The following is a 23,485-nucleotide window of genomic DNA, read 5'->3' on the forward strand; positions in this document are numbered from 1 at the left end:
AAGGACTTTCTGTAACAATGACTGTTTGGGTGTAAATTAGCAGCCCCATTTTACAAATGGAAAAACAAGCCTTTTACAAATGGAAACTTGATGTAGTAGAACTCCGGGCTCCTTGCTCAGATACTTGCCAATCTTGTGCAAATCACTGTTAATATGAAAAATAAAATTACTGGGAACCACATTGGTGCACAAAGCGACAAAGAGTCCTGTGGCACCTTATAAACTAACAGACGTATTGGAGCATGCGTTTGACAAAGTGAGTATTCGCCCACGAAAGCTCATGCTTCAGTACGTCTGTTAGTCTGTAGGGTGCCACAGAACTCGTCGCTTTTTACAGATCCAGACTAACACTGCTATCCCTCTGATATTTGACACATTGCGGTACAGTTTGTTTGGTTTGCTGTTTTATTGGGACTTCTCCCAGAAAACCAGCCTAATTGTATTCACTACTGATTTCTAAACATTATACAGGAGATGTTTAATACTTGTGGGCATAATCCCTTAATTCTTCCCATTTATATTTCCAAATTGTTCACTCGTTTCACTTGTTCCTATTTACCCTCCCCTGAATTCAATTCTTCTATCCTTGTTTATATTCTCCCACGGCATGCCCACTCATCTTTTCCTTGTTTAGTATTTTCCCTTTCAGTTACCCCATCTGCGTAGGGCTGATATCTGAAGTCTCCTTGGTCCCCGTGCTACCTGGAGATTCCTTCCTGCCCTTTTGCTATCCCAGCTCCCAAAGCAGCATTGCACTGCTAGCTGGATCATAGTCCAGTATCTTCACTTCTTGGCTCTGACTCAAAAGTACTCTCACCCTGCTTTGCTGCCAGATCCCAGCCCATAGCCATTCCTCTTCTCCGCTGCCCCCATCTCTGCTACTTGGCTCAGTTGGGGCACAAGGGAAATTAGGATGGAGAGGGTTAGTTGCAGCACCAGGCAGCTTGTGCCAGCCCCATGTGTCCCCTTTTCTGTTTAGGGAAATAAGGTCACCTTACTTTCCAGGTGGGGGGCTGGTGAGCAGTTGGGGGGTGGAATTTGTTAAAAAATACACTACAGTGGTTTGAGCATTGGCCTATTAAACCCAGGATTGTGAGTTCAGTCCTCAAGGAGGCCATTTAGGGATCTGGGTCAAAAATCTGTCTGGGGCTTGGTCCTGCTTTGAGCAGGAGATTGGACTAGATGACCTGAGGTCCCTTCCAACCCTAATAGTCTGTTTCTATGTGCTAGGATTTTCTCTTTCCTCTTCTGTTCTACAGTGGTGGCATTGGGATCTTCACTCTTAGTTTACTATCCCACAAGCTTAGGGAACAGGTGAAGCTTGAATCCTTTCTCCTTTTCCCACAAGGTCTGGTAGGAAGGGGCTAATCAAGCCTTCGATAATCACTCCTGTGTCTACAGCTCACCCCTTTTCCCTCAGCCAGGAAGTGTAGCAGTGGGTGCTGGAGGAAGGGAGCTGCATCTCTTTGAGTGGGAGAACCAGCATCCTCTCCCTTGCCAGGCACAGCAGTAGCTGCTGGCATGGGAGGAAAATGAGCCCCAAAGCCAACTCCTCCCCAGCTACAAAGTAGATGTCTCCTGCTGAAAGAGTTTGTTTGTGTGGTAACACCCTCACTATTCAGTGTGTAGTACATTCCAGCAAGGTGCATAAGTACATGCTTGCACAGTTTAGGGGGAGCTGTGGTAATGACGATTCATTAGGATATTAACGTAAGTTATTAGTGTAAAATATTTTAATATTGATTAACCAGATGTTGAGTGTAAAATTCTAGGATTTAGCTTTTGATAGAGGTGCTGACAAATTATGTAATTTAATTTAAAACCCATAAACTCTCAACAAGTACATGATTTTTGGTGCTGCTAAAATAGCTGGTACTTAATGCTAGCATGTGAAAACAAATTATTCTCACCTTATGGGGGGGAAATCTATTTTTGTTTTATTTATTTTTAAGTCAGATATTGATAACTTCTCAAAGTACAATTATGTGTTCTGTATATAAATATTCATTAAAGAAGTATTACCCAGTCTTTTACAAAAGTATATCCTATATGCAAAGGAAGTATCAGTTGGCTTTCAGACAATTTGAAGCTAGGTTATGTTAAAACTAGATGCTATAAGACTGCTTTCATTGTTTTTTTTTTAATTGCTTCTTTGAAAAACAGTTGGCAAAATATCTCTCTGCTGTAACAGGATTTGTTCCCAAAAGAATGAAAAATATCCTGTTAAACATAATATATTGATGATGACAATTGCAACATGATTTAATCAGAAGAGAACTAGCATAAAAGTCTGAAAGAAATTTTATTGGGCCACTATGCAACAAAATACCAGATATACAAAGTTGTGGAAAATTATGGAAGTTATACAGAAATACCATGTGATCATTTATTAAAAAACTACCTTATGCATATATACGAGTAGTAAAGAGTTAAGGTTGCGAATTCAGCATTTACTAAAGTTAGGAAAAATTAATTTTCTTTTAGATAATTTGAATAGTGCATTAATATATTTTGTCTGAAGCAAATGTTTCTACATAACTGTTACTTATGTTTAAGGCTGTGATTTGATCACGGAGGTCATGGCAGTCATGGATTCCGGGACTTTACCAGACTTCCCTGACTTCTAGGGCTTGAGGAGGAGGCAGACTGTGCCCCTGCCCAGCAATGGGCTTGCTGGAACCAGGACCCTGCAGCCCCAGCCCCACTGTTTCATCCGGGGGCTGCAGCTGGGGCCCGGGGCTCATCATGTGCCAGGCTTGGCGGTGGCCATGTGCCCCCGACCCACCGGATCCCAGGCTTGGCGGGGGCCATGTGTCCTAGCCCAACTGGTTTTGCAGGGGCTGGCAGCTGGGGCCACAAGCCCCCCTTTGCAACTTCCCAGAGCTGTGTGGCTCCCCCCTACCCTCCCACTGTGTCTGGGGCTTGGCAGGGGCTGAAGTGGGGACCGTGCACCCCTGTCCCGCAGCTGGGCCAGCTCTGGAGCAGGGGCTGTGCGCCCCCCATGGCTGTGCCCATTGCTGTGGTCACTGGAGTTGGGGCTGTTCCCCACCCTCCCCCAGCCATTGTGAGGGCTTCGCCTGTCAGTCTCTTCCCCTTCGCGCCCCCCCTCCCCCCATGGGACTCCATTCATCTCCCTACCTAGCCCTGCACTCAGTTATTTGTAGTAAAGTAATGGACATGTCACAAGCTCTATGAATTTTTGTTTTTACCCATGACCTGTTCGTGACTTTTACTAAAAATAACTGTGAAAAAATCCTAGCTTTCCTTATGTTGTATGATTGAGCCAGTATATTTCTTTCATCAAGATTTCACTGCTTGATTGAGACAGTATTTGTGTGAGAACCTATACATTAAGATGATTTTTATTTTTAGTGTTTGAAAAGCATTTGTAGATTTACTGTAGTATGTCATACAACATGAATTGTAACGAAGATTTATTTTATAGACTAAAAGCACCCATCTGAGCTTAGAATAGGTTAATTACAAATTCTTTATTACGTAATTCAAACAAAACAAAAATGAATTAAAAGTAGAATCACAGACTCTCCCTGCAGATATTTGTGGCTTTATAATCGTGTTCTTGTAGTCCAAAAATATGTATTTTCTCTATTGCAAGGATGTATACAAACGGGGAAACGGCATGCATATCTATGTATAGATGTAGATAGGAGAAATGTGAAACTGACTATACACAAAGTGCTATCAGTCACAGAAAATAGAAATAAAAAGGATGCAGTGTGACTTCTCTTGTTCATGGTGTCCCTTTAAACGCCGTGTGTGTTTTAAACAAATTAAACAGAATAATCCTAGTGGGCTGAGATGTAGTTATTAGTGGAGCCACAAGTATACATGTGCAGAATATTGGCATAACTTTACATGTCTTTTAAATTGTAGTTTCTCTTTTTAAGTGTTTAGTTGAAGAGTTTTCTTTGTATATACTGTTTGGTTGTTTATATAATTAACTGCATCCTTGCAAAGTTTGTCTCTGCCTTAATGAAGGGAGAGTCTGTAGTGAATAGTACATTTGTTGTACTACCTATGCCACTTGTCCCTTAAATTGTTTTGGCAGCAAAATGGTTCACATTTTAGAAACTGCTCGTATATGAGTACTAGCAATCTCATTGCACTCTCGTTTGATTTGGAGGCGATCTCAGATGCTTCTTTTATCTTTGCAAAATCAGTTACTCTGTATAAAGTAGCCAATTTTATAAAAATGTCAGCAGTTCTCTGTGTAAACAATCCAAACTGGCCCTAAAAAAACAAGTTAAAATTAATATTAGTAAAGTGAGGGGAAATATGATTTTACTCTTTCATAAATATTTAGTCACAATGACACTAATATTGAAATCCATGTTTGTTTTCACTGAACAAAACTTTACCACAAGTAAAATACTCCTGCCAATGAACACTTGGATGGCCTTTTTTAAGGCAAAACTTAGTTTTCATGCCTTAAGGGCCTTCACCCCTGATAACTTAGTTCAAAATAATCACAACACTTTGAATCCTTAATTTATTGGGCCTCATTATCAGATATGAGTGCCTCTGTTTTGTCATGTTAAATTTTACCTTAGCATGTATCTTGTAACACTGCTTTCTCCATAGTGAAGGAGTGTTAATGTGGAATAATTTCAGTTACTTCGGTAGAGTTAACTCTTAATTTAGGCTAGTGTAATTAGGAGCAGAATTTGACCTCTGCCTGCTGAGTCAGAATGTTTGCAATATTCTTTTTCTTAATTCCCAAAGACAGCAGCACAGTCGTAGGTGAAAATTGGTAATAGGAATTGAACTATATTTTTAATTTAGGCTATAAAAATAAAGTAAATCAAATCTTAAATTTTCCATTATAATTTGAAATACACTGTCATGGAAAAAAGTAATTGTAAACACCAGTAAATGAGAATGATATTGTGGACGATACTTGTTGTCCACCTACTGCTATTTATTGATTACTGGAATTATTCTTATTACTCATTATCTTGAAACACCTAGTAGTAATATTCTATGGAGCCATGCTGCCAGGAGTACAGGGCCAGCATGAGGAGTCTAAGGGTACGTCTACACTGCACGATTATTTCGAATTAACTTAAACCGATATTACAAAACAGATCTAATAAAATCGGTTTAGCGCGTCCACAGTGGGATCACGAAATCGATTGTTTGCGTCCATGGTCCCAAACACATCGATTCTCCCAGCACGGTGCACCTGCTCGGGTAGCTGTTCCTCAGCTATTCCCATGTAGTTCCCACTTCCGTGGTGAGAGCACAGTGCCTGATGGGGCAAAACGTTGCCCAGGTGGTGCTGGGTACAGCCTCACCCTCCCTTTGTGAAGGCATCAGACAACCCTTGGCGCCTTTTTCCCGGGTGCATTGAGCAAAGCCTAGCACAACAACTCCATGGACCCTGAGCATATGCAATCTACTTTTAAGGTTCACGAACCGTTGTCAACATCCTCGCCTGTACTCGTCTGCAGCAGCAGTGCAGTACACAGAGGTGACATTTAAGTACTCAAGGAATTATTTATTTAACTTCTCTTTCAGTGCTGGGAGGGGAGGGGAGAGACTGACAGCTGTTCGCGTAATCACGCAAGACACACGTTATTAAAGCTACATTAACATATGGAGTGCTCAGCCAAGGAATGCTAATTAGCTTTCAGAGACTGCTGTGAGACTGGTAGTGTATCTCATTTACCCACCTCCATCCTCCCTACCCTTCCCTGCATGACATCCGTTGCGATGTCTCTGCTTCCCGTTAACGGTTGTCTGCACCGCGGCTGTGTGATCCCATGGATTTACACTTCTCCATTCATAGATGCTTTGGCTTTTCCTGTTCTGAACGAACCCTCTAGCATAAACACAGATTGTCTCACCCTACAGCGATCAGATCCTATGTAACGTCTCCCGTAAGGTTCAATGCGAGAGGCTACTCTTTGTCATCGTAAACAACTTCCATCACCAGCCCACGTTGATACAGAGCTGAGCACGTGATAGCAGGCTAAATTCATTATCCTAAGTGTCTCGGGGTTTTCCGGTGATTTACCGCATACTCGCACCGAGGTTCAGGATGAGGCGACAAGAGCGGTCAGTGTCACTGTGGGTACCTCTGCGAGCAAATATGTCGATTATCTGTCACACGAACCCTAATCCGAGTTATCACTTTCGAATTTAGCGCTACTCCTCTCGTCTGGGAGGAGTTCCGAAATCGATTTAAGGAGCCGTTTAACTCGATATTAATGACGACGTCATGTGAACGGGTACAGTGTTAAATCGGTATATTGGCCATTAAACTGATTTAAAGTCGCAGTGTAGACCTGGCCTAAGGCAGGGGTAGGCAATCTATGGCACACGTGCCGAAGGCGGCACGCGAGCTAATTTTCAGTGGCACTCACACTGCCCAGGTCCTGGCCACTGGTCTGGGGGGCTCTGCATTTTAATTTAATTTTTTAAATTAAGCTTCCTAACATTTTAAAAACCTTATTTACTTTACATACAACAATAGGTTAGTTATATTATAGACTTGTAGAAAGAGACCTCCTAGAAATGTTAAAATGTATTACTGGCACGCGGAGCCTTAAATTAGAGTAAATAAATGAAAACTCGGCACATCACTTCTGAAAGGTTGCCAACCCCTGGTCTAAGGCCTTTACACAGCAGCCTAAGGCTGGGGGCAAGCTGCTCAGCCTTTATAGGAGGAATCCTTTCTGTGAAGGAATCCTTGCAGTTAGATTCCCATGGAAAATGTTCCCTCCTGCAACTTTTCGCATTGGAAGTAGGGCAGGAAATGATCTGGCATTTGATTTATTAGAATTAGCTTGTAAAAGTTAAGATTTTTCCTCAAATTAACATCTTAAATTGCTGTTAAAAATTTTTGTGACCCAAGAGCTCTTAATGCCAATTGGCAAGGTGATGCAGAGAAATCTCATGAGATTGGTGTGTACATTAAAGTTCATCATATAATGTCATGTGTGACCTCAAATGAAAGCTAGTGTCACACTGGTCATGAGTATCGTGAAACGTATGTACAGATACTGCATAAGAAGATATATGTATGCACAGGAAAAGATGCTCTTAATGTCTGTCAAGGTACTGGTCCCGAGCAATGGTGAAAAACAGGTTTTCTGTCAGAGACGTGTTCAGTCATCTATCTGTTTACATGTAAATTGACTGTCTTGTTCAGTGTGTTCCCTGGATCACCCCTTTGAACTGAATCCAAATGCAGGATTGTGAGAAAGAACTTCAGAAAGAAACAAAGGGAAAGAACAACACAGCATGGGGTAGATGAACTTATCTTGAGGTGCATATCAAAGTTTGCTTGACTATATTTGGGAGCCTAGAAGACTCTCAGGCAGGCTTCTCTGAGGAAGTAAGAGTACAGTGCTTTTGCTTAATTAAAAAATGGTTTTAATGAGGCTTGGTTGAAAATGCTGGCAAGAGCTTTGGGTGAGAAGTTTCTTTAGAGAAAAGAGTAAGTTGTTAGTTAAATTTAGTCTCTAGAAAGCTTGTTAGGACTTTTTTAATGTAACCATTTGTTGCCAATATTCTTTCTTGCTATTACTCGAATCTCTTTTCTTTGATGATAAACTTACTCTTGTTTTCACATTAAATATATCAGTGTTGTGGTGTTAAGCAAAATGATGGTCTTGAGTTGAATCTTACAAACTGGGATATACCGTTCCCTTGCTAATTGTAAGCCTTTGGGGCTAGAGCAGGCCTCCACAACGGGCCTCATGTGTCCCGCATGGGCTCACTGTGCAGCCAGCGGGGAATGAGTAGGCAACAGGCGGGATGGGGCAAGCCAATGGCCAGCTGGTGGGTGGTGGAGTGTTGAAGAGGCCAGTGGCAGGCTGGAGAGTGAGGGTGAGCCAGCAGCAGGGGGCAGCAGCAGAAGGTAAGAGCCCAGCATTGGGGGAAGCAGGCAAGGCAGTGGGTGTGGGGCTGAGGAGGTGAGCAGGTGGGCAGTGGCGGGGGGAGCAGGTGAGCCGGTGGCAGGAAAGCGGGGACTGAGGAGCTGAGCAGGCAGGCAGTGGCGAGGGGGCAGGTGAGCCGGTGACAGGGGACTGGGGCTGAGGAGGTGAGTAGGAGAGCCGGGGGGTGAGGGACTGAGGAGGTGACTGGGTGGGCAGTGACAGGGGGGCAGGTGAGCCAGCGGCCGGGGAGGGTGCAGGCTGAGGAGGTGAGTTGGGGGGTGGGTAGGCGAGCTGAGGGGGTGGAGGGATTACAAGCCACATGGCCGGGCAGTGGCAGGGGGGCTTTATACTTGAGGGGGGCGGGGTGAGGAGGTGAGCAGTGGTAACCTGTTCTACTGATTTTTCTGTCATAAAAATTGATCCTTTTTGCTGCTTTTCTCTGGGCTGGGGGTTGTCCCAGTGCTGCACAGAGGGTGTTCCCAAAGGAAGGTGCTTGGTTCTAACCCAGGAGGCCATCAGTCTGCTCTTCTCTAGTCAGTCCACTTGTCAAGTTTGATTGTCCTTGGTCTGGCTCCCATCCCCTCTCCAAGCTGTCTGGAGGTGCTGCCTTCCATGCCTTCCTCATTCACACCTCATTCATTCAACAGGGCAATTGATTACAAAGTGGGGGGAAGATCTTATTCTACTTCCAGCGAAAAGACATTTTTCTTTTACCTTAATTATACTACCTTAGGGGCCCACTATAACATATTACCAAAGTTCAATACCTCTGATTCAGCGGGGCAGCGCTGGGGAAGGAGGGTTTGTTTCCACTGGCTTTGGTGGGGAGAGTAGGTTGGCCATTGGAGGGAGGTTTCTCCCTCCATTTTCTTTCTTAAGGATCCTAAAGCGTCTTACTAAGTGCTCACCCACCATTAAAACGTACTGATCTCCGGGGTGAAAATTTGCATCCATTTTGCACTGACAACACTATACATATGTTAGGAGAGGCAGCGAGCAACTTCTCCAACTAAAACTACAGTTAAACTTAAATAGTTCAGTAGAGTTTTATGCACGAGTAAGGAATTTATGGCCCATTTCCACTACAGGTTATTAAACTGAAGAGGTAGAATCTGCTATGACCTGGCCATGTGTTAGTCATCAGTTACTGTAATTAGAATCACTGTTGGTACTGAAGTAGAACCGTTTCCAAAGTGCAGGTATGCAGACAGAGGAATTTGAAGTGATTAGCTGATCTTTTTTGTCTGCTGCTGTCTCTGAGTGACTAAACACTAGGTTGCAGATACCTTCTTTGCTCCAGGAATTTTGGTAGACCCTATGAATTACAGAGCTTTCTTCTTTTCTCCAGTATTTGTAAACCAGTAATCACGTGGTCTGGGTTATAAATGTATGTCCAAATTTATTTTTCAAGATTATAGGAGTAGTGTGACAGTTTCAAGATATGCAGTGTATGGTATGCTAATTCAGCATATTCACCTTGAAAAATTCAGGATATTTATATCGGAGGCTTAGCCATTGAGAGGGCTTTCAGATCGAACTTGAAGTATGCTAGCAAATTTAAAATAAATATGGATTATTTTCCCCAAAAAACTAATATTCAATCTGGTCTGAAATTTCTCTTTAACAAATACTTTAATATATTTCTCCCCTCTACATACTTTATTGGTGCTTCCAGTTAGCTGGGTGAAGAAAATGACTAACTTCACAGACTTGAACTTATGGAGACCTACAACTGTAAACTGAAAAATGAGAAAAGGAATACAGGATTGCTATTCCAGTCTTTCCCTTTTGTTTAGCTAACTTCTGTCTACATTTCTCTTGTGTGGCCATGTGTTTCATCCTTTTTGATCTTGTTTTTCCTTTATTTTGTGATAGTGATTGTACCTAAGCATATTGCTCTTTGTACTTAAAGCACTTCTCCTTTTGATTCTTGCACTGTTCTTGAGTGCTGGTTATTTACAGTTACTCTTCGGATGGGTGGCAGGACAGGGGTTTTGGCAGGTGATGAATGCATGCAGGACTCACTAGACCGGGGGTGGGCAAACTGCAGCCCATGAGCCGTTTTGATCTGGCCCTCGAGCTCCCGCTGGGGAGCGGGATCAAGGGTTGCTCCCGAAAGCAGCTGCATGGGCTCCTGCCCCATTACAGATCCTATGTGTAGGGGCAACCTCGGCTCTGTATGCTGCCCCCACCCCCAAGTGCCGTCCCTTCAGGTCCCATTGGCCGGAAACCACAGCCAATGGGAGCTGCAGGGGCGGTGCCTGAAAATGGAGCAGCGTGCAGAGTTGCCTGTCTGTGCCTCCGCATAAGGAGTCGGAGAAGAGACATGCCGCTGGGAGCCACTTGAGGTAAGTGCTGCCCAGAGCCTGCACCCCAGAGCCTTTCTCTGCACCCCCACCCCCCTGCCCCAGCCTTGATCTCCCTCCTGCCCTCTGAATCCTTCAGCCCCAGCCCAGAGCACCCTCCACCCCAAACCCCTTATCCCCACTCCAGAGCCTGCACCCGACACCAGCGCCCCAGCCTGGAGCCTCCTCCTGCACTCTGAACTTCTCATTTCTGGCCCCACCCTGGAGCTCCCAAGCCCAACCAGAGCCCTCTCCCATATCCCAGTCCCAATTTTGTGAAGATTCATTGCCTGCCATACAATTTCTATTCCCAGATCTGGCCCTTGGGCCAAAAAGTTTGCCCACCTCTGCTTAGACATATGTACTTCATTTCTCTTGTGCTTTTTTATGCGTACATATTCTTCCAAATAGAGGGGAGATGAAGTGAATTAGAATGAAATTCAAAGGTGGAAAATTCAAAATGGATAAAAGCACTTTTTTCATAAAACACAATAGCATGTGGAACTCAGTGCTACAAGATGTTGCTGAGCCCAAAAGCTTAGCAGGATTCACAAAGAGTCAGACATCTATAGGGATAACAAAAATATCTAGAATTAATCTAGTCAAAGCTATTCAGAGCATAAATCAAACTTTTAACTATTGGAGGTCAGGGAAAAAACCTTCCCTAGGCATATTATCCCATAAGGTGGTACTGTGGGGTTTCTTCCGTCTTCCTTTGAAGGAACTGATAATGGCTACTGTTTTAGACAGGATACTGAACTAAATGACCTGATCCAACGTGAAAAATGCATATGTTCCTCTGCCAGTTCTGTCAAAGTCTATTGACAAGTGTAATACTATGGTCAGTTTATCTGCAAATGACTGACATTTTTTGGAAGTTAATATAATAGTGTAAATAAACATACTGGTATAATATCCTAGAGATGGAAGATCTTCATTTGCTTATATAGTAGAAACAGAAAAAGCCTCTCCACACCATCCTTAAATCCCAGTCCTGTTCTGTATATGACTAAATCTTAATTTGAAAACATAATTTAGTTTCCATGACTATTCAGTCCTTCAACCATCTGCCAAAGGCTCTAACTGTGCCTGAGTTGTTCACGTTGTAGACAGATATCTACTACAACCAGGACCAATGACACCTACTCGTATCCCATAGGCGACTGAACATCTCAGTCTGAATGAATTTTGGTAACTGCTGATTTGATCCAGAGGTGTACAAGTGAAAATTTTCATATCCCATCACCCAGTCCACTCTAATTTAAGTAAAGTAGGAAATGCACACAATTTCTTCTAGACTAGATCTAATCTGAATGTGTTATAATCTGAGATGAAAAGAAACTCCATCACAGCTTTGGACCTCATCCATACTACTTGGCTATTTATGTGGTAGGATTCACTGTAACATCTGAGCACCACACAGAAAATAAAGTAGCTTATTCTTTGCATACTTGTGATACACAAAAGTAATATTCCCTTTTTAAAGTTGAGGTTTGAGGCACAGAGCAGCGCTGTAATGTGGGCAGTGTAGACACGCTTTATTGCTGGGGGAGAGCTCTTCCGGAGATATAAATAAACAAAACCCACCCTGAACGAGCAGTGGTAGCTGTTTATACTGGCGCTTTTCAGTTCTAAAACTTTTGTCGCTCAGGGGGGTGTTTTTTCACATCCGTGAAGGACTAGTCTTAGTGCTGAAAGTGGTAGTGTCTTAGGCTACGTCTTCACTACCCTCCGTATCGGCGGGTAGCAATCGATTTCTCGGGGATCGACATATTGTGTCTCATCTAGACACGATATATCGATCCCTGAACGAGCTCCTATCATTCCTGGAACTCCACCAATGCGAACGGCGGTAGAGGAGTCGACATGGGGAGCCGCAGACATCGATCCCGCGCCGTGAGGATGGTAGGTAATTCGATTTAAAATACCTCGACTTCAGCTAGGTTATTCACGTAGCTGAAGTTGTGTATCTTAGATCGATTTTCCCCTGTAGTGTAGACCTGCCCTTAGTTCTGAAAGTGGTAGTGTCTTAGTGCTGACAGTGGTAGTTTAGACACAGCCTGAGTCAGAGCGTATACTTGAATCTGCATTTTATAAAGCAGTCCTGTACCTTAGCCACCATATCATCCTCTTTTTTCTGCACTGCCATTTTTGGCTCAGCGCTAACTATGGTTTATATTTGCTCACAACATATTTAGGACTGTTAATGGTAATCAGCTGACAATATTTTGCCTGTCAGAGATGTAGCTGGCACATGGTTGGTTTCCTGTAAATGGACATGCCTTTTTTTTGTAATGTAGAATGGATACCCTATTCATGTTTGTGTAACTAACTGGTCTGGTTGATCCTCACATTGCTGAGAGAACGGTGGTAGGACATCCGAATGCACTGCCAGCAACTGTACGTGTTTTCTGAACATTCTATTTTTCTTCATTTAATTGCTCAGATTTTCCCAGATGCCCTGAAAAGAACATAGTCAATTATGGTACACCGCTGCCTTGATATAACGCCTCCCGATATAACACAAATTTGGATATAACGTGATATAGCAGTGCTCCAGAGGGGTGGGGCGGGCTGCGCACTCCAGTGGATCAAAGCAAGTTCAGTGTAACACAGTTTCACCTATAACGCGGTAAGATTTTTTTGGCTCCCAAGGACGGCGTTATATCGAGGTAGAGGTGTAGTTGTAAATGCATGAATACTGTTGTAGCAAAAATGGTACTGTGTGGACACAAATTGAACAATGTTATTGGTAACCAGTTAATGTGACCGTGCTGATATGGGAATTACCACTGAAAGCTGTAGCATGGACGGGAATTAAATGACCTTCATATTAATCTCACATTCTTTATTGTGGTGATGACCTATCCTAAGTTTAAGCAGTTAAAGAATATTTTCGACGTATTTCTAAATGTGTGTTTCATGCAGTCTTAGATAAAGTACTATATCGTAGTTCAGTTTCTGATAACTTTAGGCATGGAAGGATTAGTTTTTTATCAATTAAATGTCAGTAAATGTTAGTTTCTTCGTACACACACAAAATAATAAATATAAATTTCCATCAGTGATAACAGAAATTTACAGATAGGCAAAATAAAAAAAAAAAAAAATGCTACTTAAGAACTCAATAGTTTTATTTAAGGATATTTACTCTGTATAGTTTGATTTGTGATGTTGATAGTTTGTGTTTTAATGGTTATAAAGCTTTACCTTTTTAAATCCCAATATCTACTTTAATTAAATACACCTCCACCCTGATGTAACATGACCCGATCTTACACGAATTTGGATATAACGGGTGAAGCAGTGCTCAGAGGGTGCGGGGCTGCGCACTCCGGTGGATCAAAGCAAGTTTGATGTAACACGGTTTCACCTATAACATAGTAAGGTTTTTGGCTCCCGAGGACAGCGTTATATTGGGTTAGAGGTGTAATTGTCTGACTTCCCCCATAATTTCCCACGAGTGAAAATTTACGTTGATAAAAATTGAATTCTCTAAAGCCTACTTAGAACATTGTAATGCTTTAGTGATATACAAGATTATTCAACAGTTTATTTTGTGTTCCTAGTATGACCACAGTCTCAATTTTAATTGTTTGGGGTTTAGTTTGGACTGGCTGCTTTTTACAAATGTTAATAGTGTAAAAAAAATAAAAAGCCAGGACTGCTTAGGCTTCAGTAATTAAGTGTTATAAACATATTGCATGCTGACACAAATCAGACTAATAAAATGTTTTCACACAAGATGTGAACTTCTTTTTAAAGGGTTTTCTAACCATTAAACCAACGAATAAATGTAGTTTATCCTGTTTGGGCTTTTTTGTATACAGTTAACTGAAATGTCCAGTACATTTGGAAGAAAGTCCCTTTATCTAAAATTCCCTTGTCTTGGAAGCGATGAGACTTCCAATTGTCCATATATTTGTGCCTTTCAAGGAAAAAGTACAGACTTGCTTTTGAATTTAGGAATAAGGAATGTCAATCAGAAAAAACAGTTGTTTTCTGAGGAGTATCTTTAGCCTTCCTCTGTCATAAAAAGCAAAAGGGGCACAAACCCATTTTTTCCCCACTTAGTGACATTTAAAGTGGCAGGTCTTAATATGGCTGCAGACTATACCTTTTTCTTCTGCTGCAAAACAAAAGCTTGTATTTAAGTGTAGAGCATAATTGCTAATCTGATAGCAGGTAAGAAGAATGCTTCCTCCACTGCTTTTTGAAAAGTCAGTCAGAAATGATTTTTGGTCCATATTTTGTGGTATAAGAAGGACAAGGCTTCTTCCTTTATATTTTTGCTTTGTCAAAATGAAAGAACATGAAAAAATTATATATGAAACATTTATAAGTGTTGCATCCTAGAGGAATGAATTGTGATTTTATGCTGATCTCTATTAAACCTGCTACTTAAAAGCTTTTGTTCCCGTTGATAAACTGTAGACTTTTTTTTTTTTTTTTTTTTTTTTTTTTTTTTACTATTTCTAGCGAAAGAGAACATTCTTTATTGTAATACAGGTTTGTGACTGTTTCCCCTATAGATTGTTGAAGACTATGCTGGAAGATGGCAGGTTCCTTTGCCTCAGCTTCAGGTGCTTCAGACAGCTCTTTGTTGCTTCACGTCTGCCTGTGTATCATTCCCAGCTGAATGTGAGCACGTACAATATGTTTTGAGTAGCCTAGCTTTGTAAGTACATCCTTTTTCCTATTAACTCCATTTATAGGCTAACTGTTAGTGTTCTACTTTTGCAATGAAAGCAGCATGTCATAAGAGGTCCTGTTTTGTAAAGGCAGTCTTACTTTCTACTATTTAAATACACGAGACCAAACTTATTCCTGGTTAATTAAATAATTGAAGCTCTGAAAGGGATGACTTTACCTGTTCTTTTTATATCACATTTACTCAAAGAACATGCTCAGGTCAAACCTGTGAAAGTGTTGTACAGTTTCTTTTAACAAAGCCACCTAATTAACAATAGAAGTGTGCCTGTGATTTTATATTTCATTGACATTTTAAATGTTATATTCGCCTGAAATATTTGCAAACCCAACCTTGTGGCATTGTGGCAATAAATGGCCATGAACAAAAGTGAAATTGATAGTACACTTCTGTTGTCCAAGCAGAGAGATGCAAAAAGTAAATAAACTAAAAATTATTGTAATGGCCTAAGGTTTTTGTAACAGGAAAAGATTTGTTTAAATTGTGACTCTCTAAATCTGATTCTTCAACAAAACACTTTTTGGAGAAGAGTTTGTTACACAAGATAGTTAAGAAAACATTTTTCTTTTGAGGAAAAGATTTGTTTAGGGCTAATATACACATCTTCAACTGATGATTTTGTTATCATGTTTATTTGCCCTAACAAAATCCGCCTCACATCACATTTATTGTCTGACTCAATAAAGTAGATGCCAAAAACTTGAAAATGTCAAAATAAAAACAAATAGTTCTTGTATCCTATATATATTGGCTCCTATCATCAGTAGGTGGAGAGAGGAAATTTGAAAGCATACTGAGTGCGGCTTTCACAAATAAGAGCAAGTTCCGGCTGTGTAAATGAGTTAATTTTTTTCCAGCGGATGGAACAGCTCTGAGCTGTGGTTTTAACTGTTCTTAGTTAGTTTTTTGTTACTAGTTTTACTTGGTCAGAATTAGTCATCTCAATGTGGGATTTTGTGTTGCTCCATGAACTGAGGGTTAGAAAAATATCTGTAGGGGAACACTTTATTGGTCTTTACATCTCCAGCTTGCATCTTCAGAGTGAGCTGGCAGATCCACCTTTTTTACTTTGTCTTTGAACGACCATCACTGATCCCAAGAGACTTAAAGCTTCTATTTTGTGCACTCATGATACACTTCAAAAAAGTGAAACTGAAGAGTAGGATAGAGTAGATTTATGTGGAAATATAACTCTTAAAAGTGAATAATTGTTGAGTGAAACCAGAAAAAAATCAATATATCAAAATATGGTAGTCAAGTACCTGAGGATAAACTACTTGCCCCATAGAGTAGAATGAATGTAGTCATAGTATCTCTTTTTAGAAAAAGATCAGTTATTGTCTGAAGTATGATTCAGATTGTTTAATTCCTGGCTCATAGTTGATGCTTATTAGCTACTGTGAATACATTCTAAGAGTTTGGCTACACTTGCAGCTGTACAGCGCTGGGAGTTAAAGCTGTCTTCATACAGCTATGTAGGGAAAGCGCTGCAGTGTGGCCACACTGACAGCTACCAGCGCTGCAGTGTGGCCATATTTGCAGCATTTGCAGCGGTGTTGGGATTGGTGCATTATGGGCAGCTATCTCCACGTTCAAGTGGCTGCAACATGCTTTTCAAAAGAGGTGGGTGAGGGGGAGCGTGGGGGACAGAGAGAGAGTGGATTTTTGGACCTGACACTGTGTCAGCTCCCTGCCTTGCAAGTTCTAAGGACTTGAAGATACACAGCACCAACCTTCAATCATTTTAAAAGTTTCGACCCCTTCCCCCACCCCTCTCTCATTCACTAACTGCAAATAGCCTTCAGAGCAGATAAGCAGCTGCTCCAAAACGTGCCCCCCCACCCCGTTTGCTTCTCTCCTCAAGCAAACACTAGCTGTGGGCATTCATCCCCCTGCCTGCGTCTGCTCGAGCAAACAGTAGTTGTGTTTTGTTTTTTAGATAAGCAGCTCCGGGCATCACAACAAAACAAAGTGTTATCTTTCCTTAAAAAGCATTATGGGAAGGTTCCGGAGGTCAGTTGCAGCATAGTAAGATTAATCACTGTTTACACTGGTACCCCAGCACTGCAAGAGCAGGGCTGTTCTCTTTATTCCTCTCGTTGAGGTGGTGTACAGCCAGAACTGTAGCCAGGGAGATACAGCACTGTATTTACCTTACCAGTGTGGACGGGGAGTAAGTTACAGCTCTGTAACTCTCAAGTGTAGCCATGCCCTAAGAAAGATTGTGTTTCAGGGTAGGAACAATACCTTCATATATGTCTGTACAGCACATAGCACAATTTCATTTCGATCCTGAGTGGGGCACGTGGGCCCTACTGCAACACAAATAATAACTGTGACACCAGATTTAGTGTCTGTCCTAGTTTAGATTAGGTACCGATCAGAAATTGAGGCCAATTGCGTAGGGGGGGCAGGGAGGAAATGAGTTTCTCAGTCATCTGCTATCACCCCCTATGTTAAACTTATGCACATGAGTTTGGGGATGGATTGTGCTTAATAGCTTGCTTGCCTCAGCTTATGAATTTGAGGAGCACTGAGCACAAAATGAAGTATTTTTCCCCAAAAACCTACTTTAGTTGGCTTAGTTTTGCTGTGATGTCACAAAATGATTCTGGGGCATAACAGTAACCAAGGAAACATTGCTGAAGTATGTTAGCCCTAAGGGTGTTGAAGTCTTAGTCTTTCGGAAAATACACCATACATAATACAAAGTCCTAGCTCTTAAAGGAGAGAGCGACAAGGAGGGAAAAGGGGGAGGGGGGGAGTAGAAAAAACTGGAATCTGCCTGACCCCATATGGGCTTTCTCCATACTTGAGCAGGGTTTCCTTGGTAACCAGATGGTAAACTACTGAGAACAGAGACTGTTCTCTCTGTGCACTTACTAAGCAAACCATTCATAATAAATGAGGCAGCATCTATATTCACTTTAATACAGGAGCTGTATTACTGTACTAGGATCATTGGTAAACAAACATACAAGCACTGACTTGTAGCACCTATGTTATCTGAAAAGATGTTGCAAATGGCAGTAAACAACATGAAATGTAAATGTTAGATCACATTTTGGAGCATCAAGAGACATGAAATGGACTACTATAATTTTGATATTCATGTAAAAAGATTGATGGAGAAGGAAGTGTTCAGTCTTGTTTGGAATGGCCATCTGAGCCTGCTGATTTAAGCGTGCAGCACATATTGAAGGTGAAGAAAATATGAACTTTAGATCTGCATTTCAGTTTTAATAAAAACTAGAATGAAGGCATTTGCAGATGATCCCAAAGTCAATCAGAAACCAAATAAAAACACATAATTAGAGTTACTGTAGTATTTCCCAAGCAGTGTGAGAGTTCCCGAGGCTGGTAGTTTTCCAGGCAATCACATGACACATGGCTTCTGCTGCAAGTAAAATGTGTTACTTAAACTTACGTATCTCACTTCAAATTGGCTATGAGAATTTGTGGTTAGCAGAAAGGATTTGTTGTTTCAATTGGCAAAATTGATCAAATTTTCCTTTAGGATTGAGATTAAAGGGCCATTGTGCAAAAGAACTGTTACAGCTTTGAATATGAAGGAAGGTGCAAAAATTGACCGTGCCATTTTAAAAACAGAGACTCTGATGTAGAATATCTCAATTTTTTTTTGACAAATTCAGAGTAACTTTTTGATTCCTCGTTGGATAGAGAAGAATTAGGTGCATCTTAATGTAGAAGTAGCCCAACTCTTAATTACTTCCAAACAAAGCCTGTTGTTGTAGATAATGTTCTTCCATTTATAAAGAACGTGACCTATAGAGAGATGTTCGTTGGCCTGGTCTAAGTTTAAAATGTAGATCAACCTAGCTGTGTCACTCAAGGGTGTGAAAAATTCATACCCCGAGCAGTGTAGTTAAGCTAAGTACATAAGAATGGCCATACTGAGTCAGACCAAAGGTCCATCGAGCCCAGTATCCTGTCTCCTGACAGTGGCCAGTGCCAGGCGTCCAGAGGGAGTGAATAATAGGTAATCGAGTGATTTCTCTCCTGCCATCCATCTCCACCTTCTGACAAACAGAGGCTAGAGACACCATTCCTTACCTATCCTGGCTAATAGTCATTAATGGGCTTAACCTCCGTGAATTTATCTAGTTCTCTGTTAAACCCTGTTTTAGTCCTAGCCTTCACAACCTCCTCAGCTGACCTAACCTCCAGTGTAGAAATGACTTAAGCCGACTGAAGAATTATTTCATCAACCTAGGTGTTGCCGCTTGTTGAGATTGATGGAAAGACCACATTCATTAATGTAGAAGTATCTACACTACAGCAGTGCAGCTGTGCTGCCTGTAGTGTAGATATGCCTTTACTGTTCACCTTAGATCTTCTTGATGTTTGTACATACCTTAATTCTTTTCGATCAGTTTAGTGTTGAAGCTAGAGTAAAACAATTTGGTTTTACTTTAGGAGATCTTTGAAAACTGAATTTCAAAAGTATTGAATATAGAAAGTGAATTTTAATTGGTTATTTTCTAGGTAACTTATGAACTGTTAAGTTGACAAACTTTTAAGCTGTTTTATAATATCTGAAACTGTCTTTCACTATTTAAAGTTTATCTGATACCTACTGTTGGAAGAATAAATGTTCCAGGCAAAGAAAGTGTTAAAGACAGGGATAAGTTGTCTCCACCAGTAAGTTCTAAGATCATTCCCCTGTTATCTCCAGCAGCTGCAAAGGCAAAGGGTGCTGGGATTTGCACAGAAGCCCTGTTTGGGCCTTAATATTTCATGACAATCCATAGTTAGTATCAGTCTGAAACTTCAAGCTCCATTCTTACTAGCTTCTCTAACGGAAAAGGAGCTTTATCTGGTCTTGGGTACATAAAACTATCTGGCTGTGGGAGGAAGGACCTTGGCTTCTCTGGCCGTGCTCCAGAGCTTTGTGGCTGTTACAGTTAGTGCCTTCATTACTTTATTCCCTTTCCCAAACTACTCTGAATTTGCATCTTCTGTGGATAAATAATTATCTGACTCCAGAACTGCTCATAACTTTCCTAATCAAGACCTGCATGTAATATGGACATGATTCTGGGCAGTTCCTCTGACTCCCAAAGGGTTGTGAATAGTAGAGTGAAATGGATCAGAATCTTGGACAGGTTTACACTTAAAATGCAGCATTGGCACAGCTGCACCGCTGTAGCACTTAAAAGAAGATGCTCCTATGTCCACAGGAGGGCTTCTCCTGTTGGTGTAGTGAGCCCATCTTCCAGAGTGGCAGTAGCCATGTCAACAGGACAAGCCGTCTTGTTGGCATAGTGCTGTCTACATGGGAGAGTTAAGTTGGTTTAACTACATCACTCAGGGTGTGGATTTTTCTCATCCCTAAGCAATGTAGTTATACTGATATGGGTCTGCAGTGTAGACCTGGCCTTAAGGTGAGGATAGTAGCAGAGGTATGGGAGCAGTCTACAGATTTGGAAGACAAGTGTGCATATATTTTACTTTGGATTCATACATTACACCCTTGCTAAAACATCCTTCCTAATAACCTTCAGCTATAATAAACCTGGTCCCTGAATCCGACCTCCAGCCCCATGACTCTGGCAGCGCTGGAGGAGCTATCAGATGTACCACCCCTCAGGATGGTGAGGCTCTTTTGCTATAATGAACCCCTGGCTATAATGAACAAATGGCAGGGATCGCAGTGGGTTCATTATAGCACTGGAGTTCTGTATTTGCAAAGTTAATTTTGGAACCCCAAAGGCTAGAAATTTAATTTAACTTCACATCTTAAAATTAGTAAAAATTGATGATTTGGGTTCTCAGCCCTTTTGCTACAAAGTTACTCGTACTAGTAACCTGATTTTGGAAGCCTTTATTTTTTTCTTTTACTGTTTGTTTAGGAAGTTTTAACAGGTTTACAAATCCTTGCTATGTAAATATCAGAAACAGAATAATCATTGCAATAGTAAGCTTTTGTTTTGAGAGACACTGTAGGGTAATGTAGTCATAGGATCTCTCTGTTTAACAGGGTTTAACATATTATAGAGTGAGAATCCTTACAATGCCCATAATGTGTTTCTAATGATTATATTAAATTGAGTGAAATTTCTTATCACACATTTAACAGACCAGGCATGTCTATCAAATGTTAATATTCCAAAAAAAAAAATGAACAAATGTGCTGCTTTTTGCTGGTGAATGTACTTTGATGAAGCATTGAATAAATGGTAAACCAAATACGTTTGTCCTCTGTCTGTTTTGCTGGGTACTTCATTGGTGCATTAATTTTTCATAACCACCTTTGATATTTCTGTGAACCATTCTGTTAGTTTTTTCAAGATTTCTAACACGGAGGGTGATTTTTAGTCCTGTTGTTGCCTTATCAAATAGCAGAATACTATTAGCAGTTAAGAAGGTAAATTTCTGTACTTTTTATTTTTATCTGTAAGGTACTGAAAAAAAAATTTAGTGACTTCTTTAGAACAAGATGTAGTGGACCCCTACAGAAATCCGCTCAAGTAGCATGGTAAGCTAAAATCGGTAGAGTAGAGTGTCAGAGCAGGGCTTAGCAGTACTTCTCAGGAGGGAAGTTAGTCTGCATCTTGTGGAGTGTGGAAGCTTTGCCAGTGGATACTTCACTGCTCTCCTTCTCTGCTCACACAGTGGTAAGTGGGATACTTCTAGCTAGTGACTTGCTGCAGGATTTATCAAGGATCGAGCTGTGAGTAGAGCACAGTATCTTTGCAAGAAAAACTGCAGAGTAATTAAAGAAATTGTAAATCAGATCTTTTGAGAGAAAAGGATAGAGTGAGGGGCAAGACATAGAAATTATACAAATACAGGAGAGGAGCAGTGAAAGTAGGTCAGAATTAAGACCTGCCAATTTTGTATACCAGTTTGAGTTCTATCACGTGGAAGCTAAATTAAGTCTCTGGGTTGTGAACACAACACTTCATCGTTCTTGAAAACCACCTTAAAAAGTTTTCCATAGACAATACAAAACAAATTATCAACTGTTTAGTCATTTTTCTGATACGGCAGTTTCAATCACAGATGACCTTGACAATCAATACGTATGTAATGACAAGACAAAATAAGGAATGGAAAACTTGGGGGTGAGAAAGTAAATTGCTTGTGACTTTGATACTTAATAGAAAGTAACATGTTAGGGGTTTAGTCTCTATCATCCAAAGTCCTGTGCAAAGGATTATGCATCATGGAAGTATATTCTAGCATTTGTGAAAATTCAGATTGCTAAATTTTCTAACACTCGAATACTCAGGCTTGTAGAAATACAGCTTCAGAGTATTGCATGGAGACTTAAAGGTGACTAGCGATAACTCAAGGCTGAATTTTTGTGCAGTGCAATTAAAGTTAATCCCATCTAGCAGGTGCTGTTACTGAGATTCAAAAATCTGAAAATAAGAAATTTGTGAATCTTTTCCTGAGTGTTGTGGCTTTGAGTTTCACATATAAATTATGCAATTGTATTGCCATGTTTTCATTGCAATGGTACATTACGCATCTGGAAGGGAGATAATTTTACCTCATTCTGTTCAATTTTCATCTCCATGTCACATGCCTAGAGTGAGCAGAAACCAAGTTAAAGGTTCTGTTTTAATTTGTAGCATCATCTTGATATATAAAGGAAGTCAAAAGCATTTTCTGTCCCCAGAGGCTTTTTTCTGTTTGTGTTGAGAAATATCAGATAGGTCGATTCCTGTATTCTCTAGCAAAACAAGGGGACTGAGATCATAATCATATTGGGAGTTTTCAGATCCAAAAGTTGAGGAAGTATCAACTCTTCAATCTATGTTCTTGCTTTTAGCAGCTGTTTAAGTTAACATTTGAAGTAAAAATCTCTAATTTGGTTTCATTTACATGATGCCTGTGATTTTTACAATCCTAGGAGTTACACAGTAGTTCGAGGTTTTTAGGGGTGGGCCAGCCCCGAGTTTCTCATTTACAGCCAAAAATATTGAGTTAACTGGTGCAGAACTGAGGATAGCTTTCATACATTGTGGGTGGGATTTTCAGTGTTGAGCATTTTTTGCCTAACTCTTACTGTTGGTATAAATTGAGTCAAACAAATGGTAAATGCTTTGGAAAACACTACTCTATATTTTTAACCGCTGTAATATATAATACAGTTTGTCATAGTTTTTGTAGTTTAACTGCCTAAATACCAAATAATTTCAGGATCTGTAGCTCTGAAGACAGCTGAAATGATTTGCTTTTGTTTGGTTTGGTTTTTGACTTGTCATTACTTGTGTTTGTAGGAGTTTTTTTGAATTGCTGCTGTTCTTTGGAAAAGATGAATTCTATGAAGATCCTTTAAAAGATATTCTAGGTTCAATCCAGGTAATACCAGTTGCTGCTTGCTTCTATGTTTATTTTTGTAAAACACAATTTTTGGTTTTTGAAGATCAGCCTGTTTGTAGAAAGTCATGCTTTCATGAGTGTTTTGGAGGATACAAGCATTGGTAGAACACTTCAGTAGAGTGAAGAAAGATAGTGAGCCATTGCATTTACACTTCCCGTCTCTGTAAAAT

At 40.7% G+C, this 23,485-nt stretch overlaps 1 protein-coding gene across 3 annotated transcripts in view; it reads left to right on the forward strand.

The window, feature by feature from the left end:
- The window catches only part of ZNF654 (zinc finger protein 654), a 56,312-nt gene that overhangs the window by 7,280 nt on the left and 25,547 nt on the right, over positions 1 to 23,485 (forward strand). For all 3 annotated transcript variants that reach the window (XM_032795087.2, XM_032795089.2, XM_032795088.2), the window contains exons 2-3: positions 14,782 to 14,927; positions 23,213 to 23,294. In XM_032795087.2, coding sequence (XP_032650978.1) covers positions 14,782 to 14,927; positions 23,213 to 23,294 — 228 coding nt within the window. The remainder of the gene's footprint in view (positions 1 to 14,781; positions 14,928 to 23,212; positions 23,295 to 23,485) is intronic.

Source organism: Chelonoidis abingdonii, chromosome 1 (assembly GCF_003597395.2).
Source record: "Chelonoidis abingdonii isolate Lonesome George chromosome 1, CheloAbing_2.0, whole genome shotgun sequence".
NCBI classification, from domain to species: domain Eukaryota; kingdom Metazoa; phylum Chordata; order Testudines; family Testudinidae; genus Chelonoidis; species Chelonoidis abingdonii.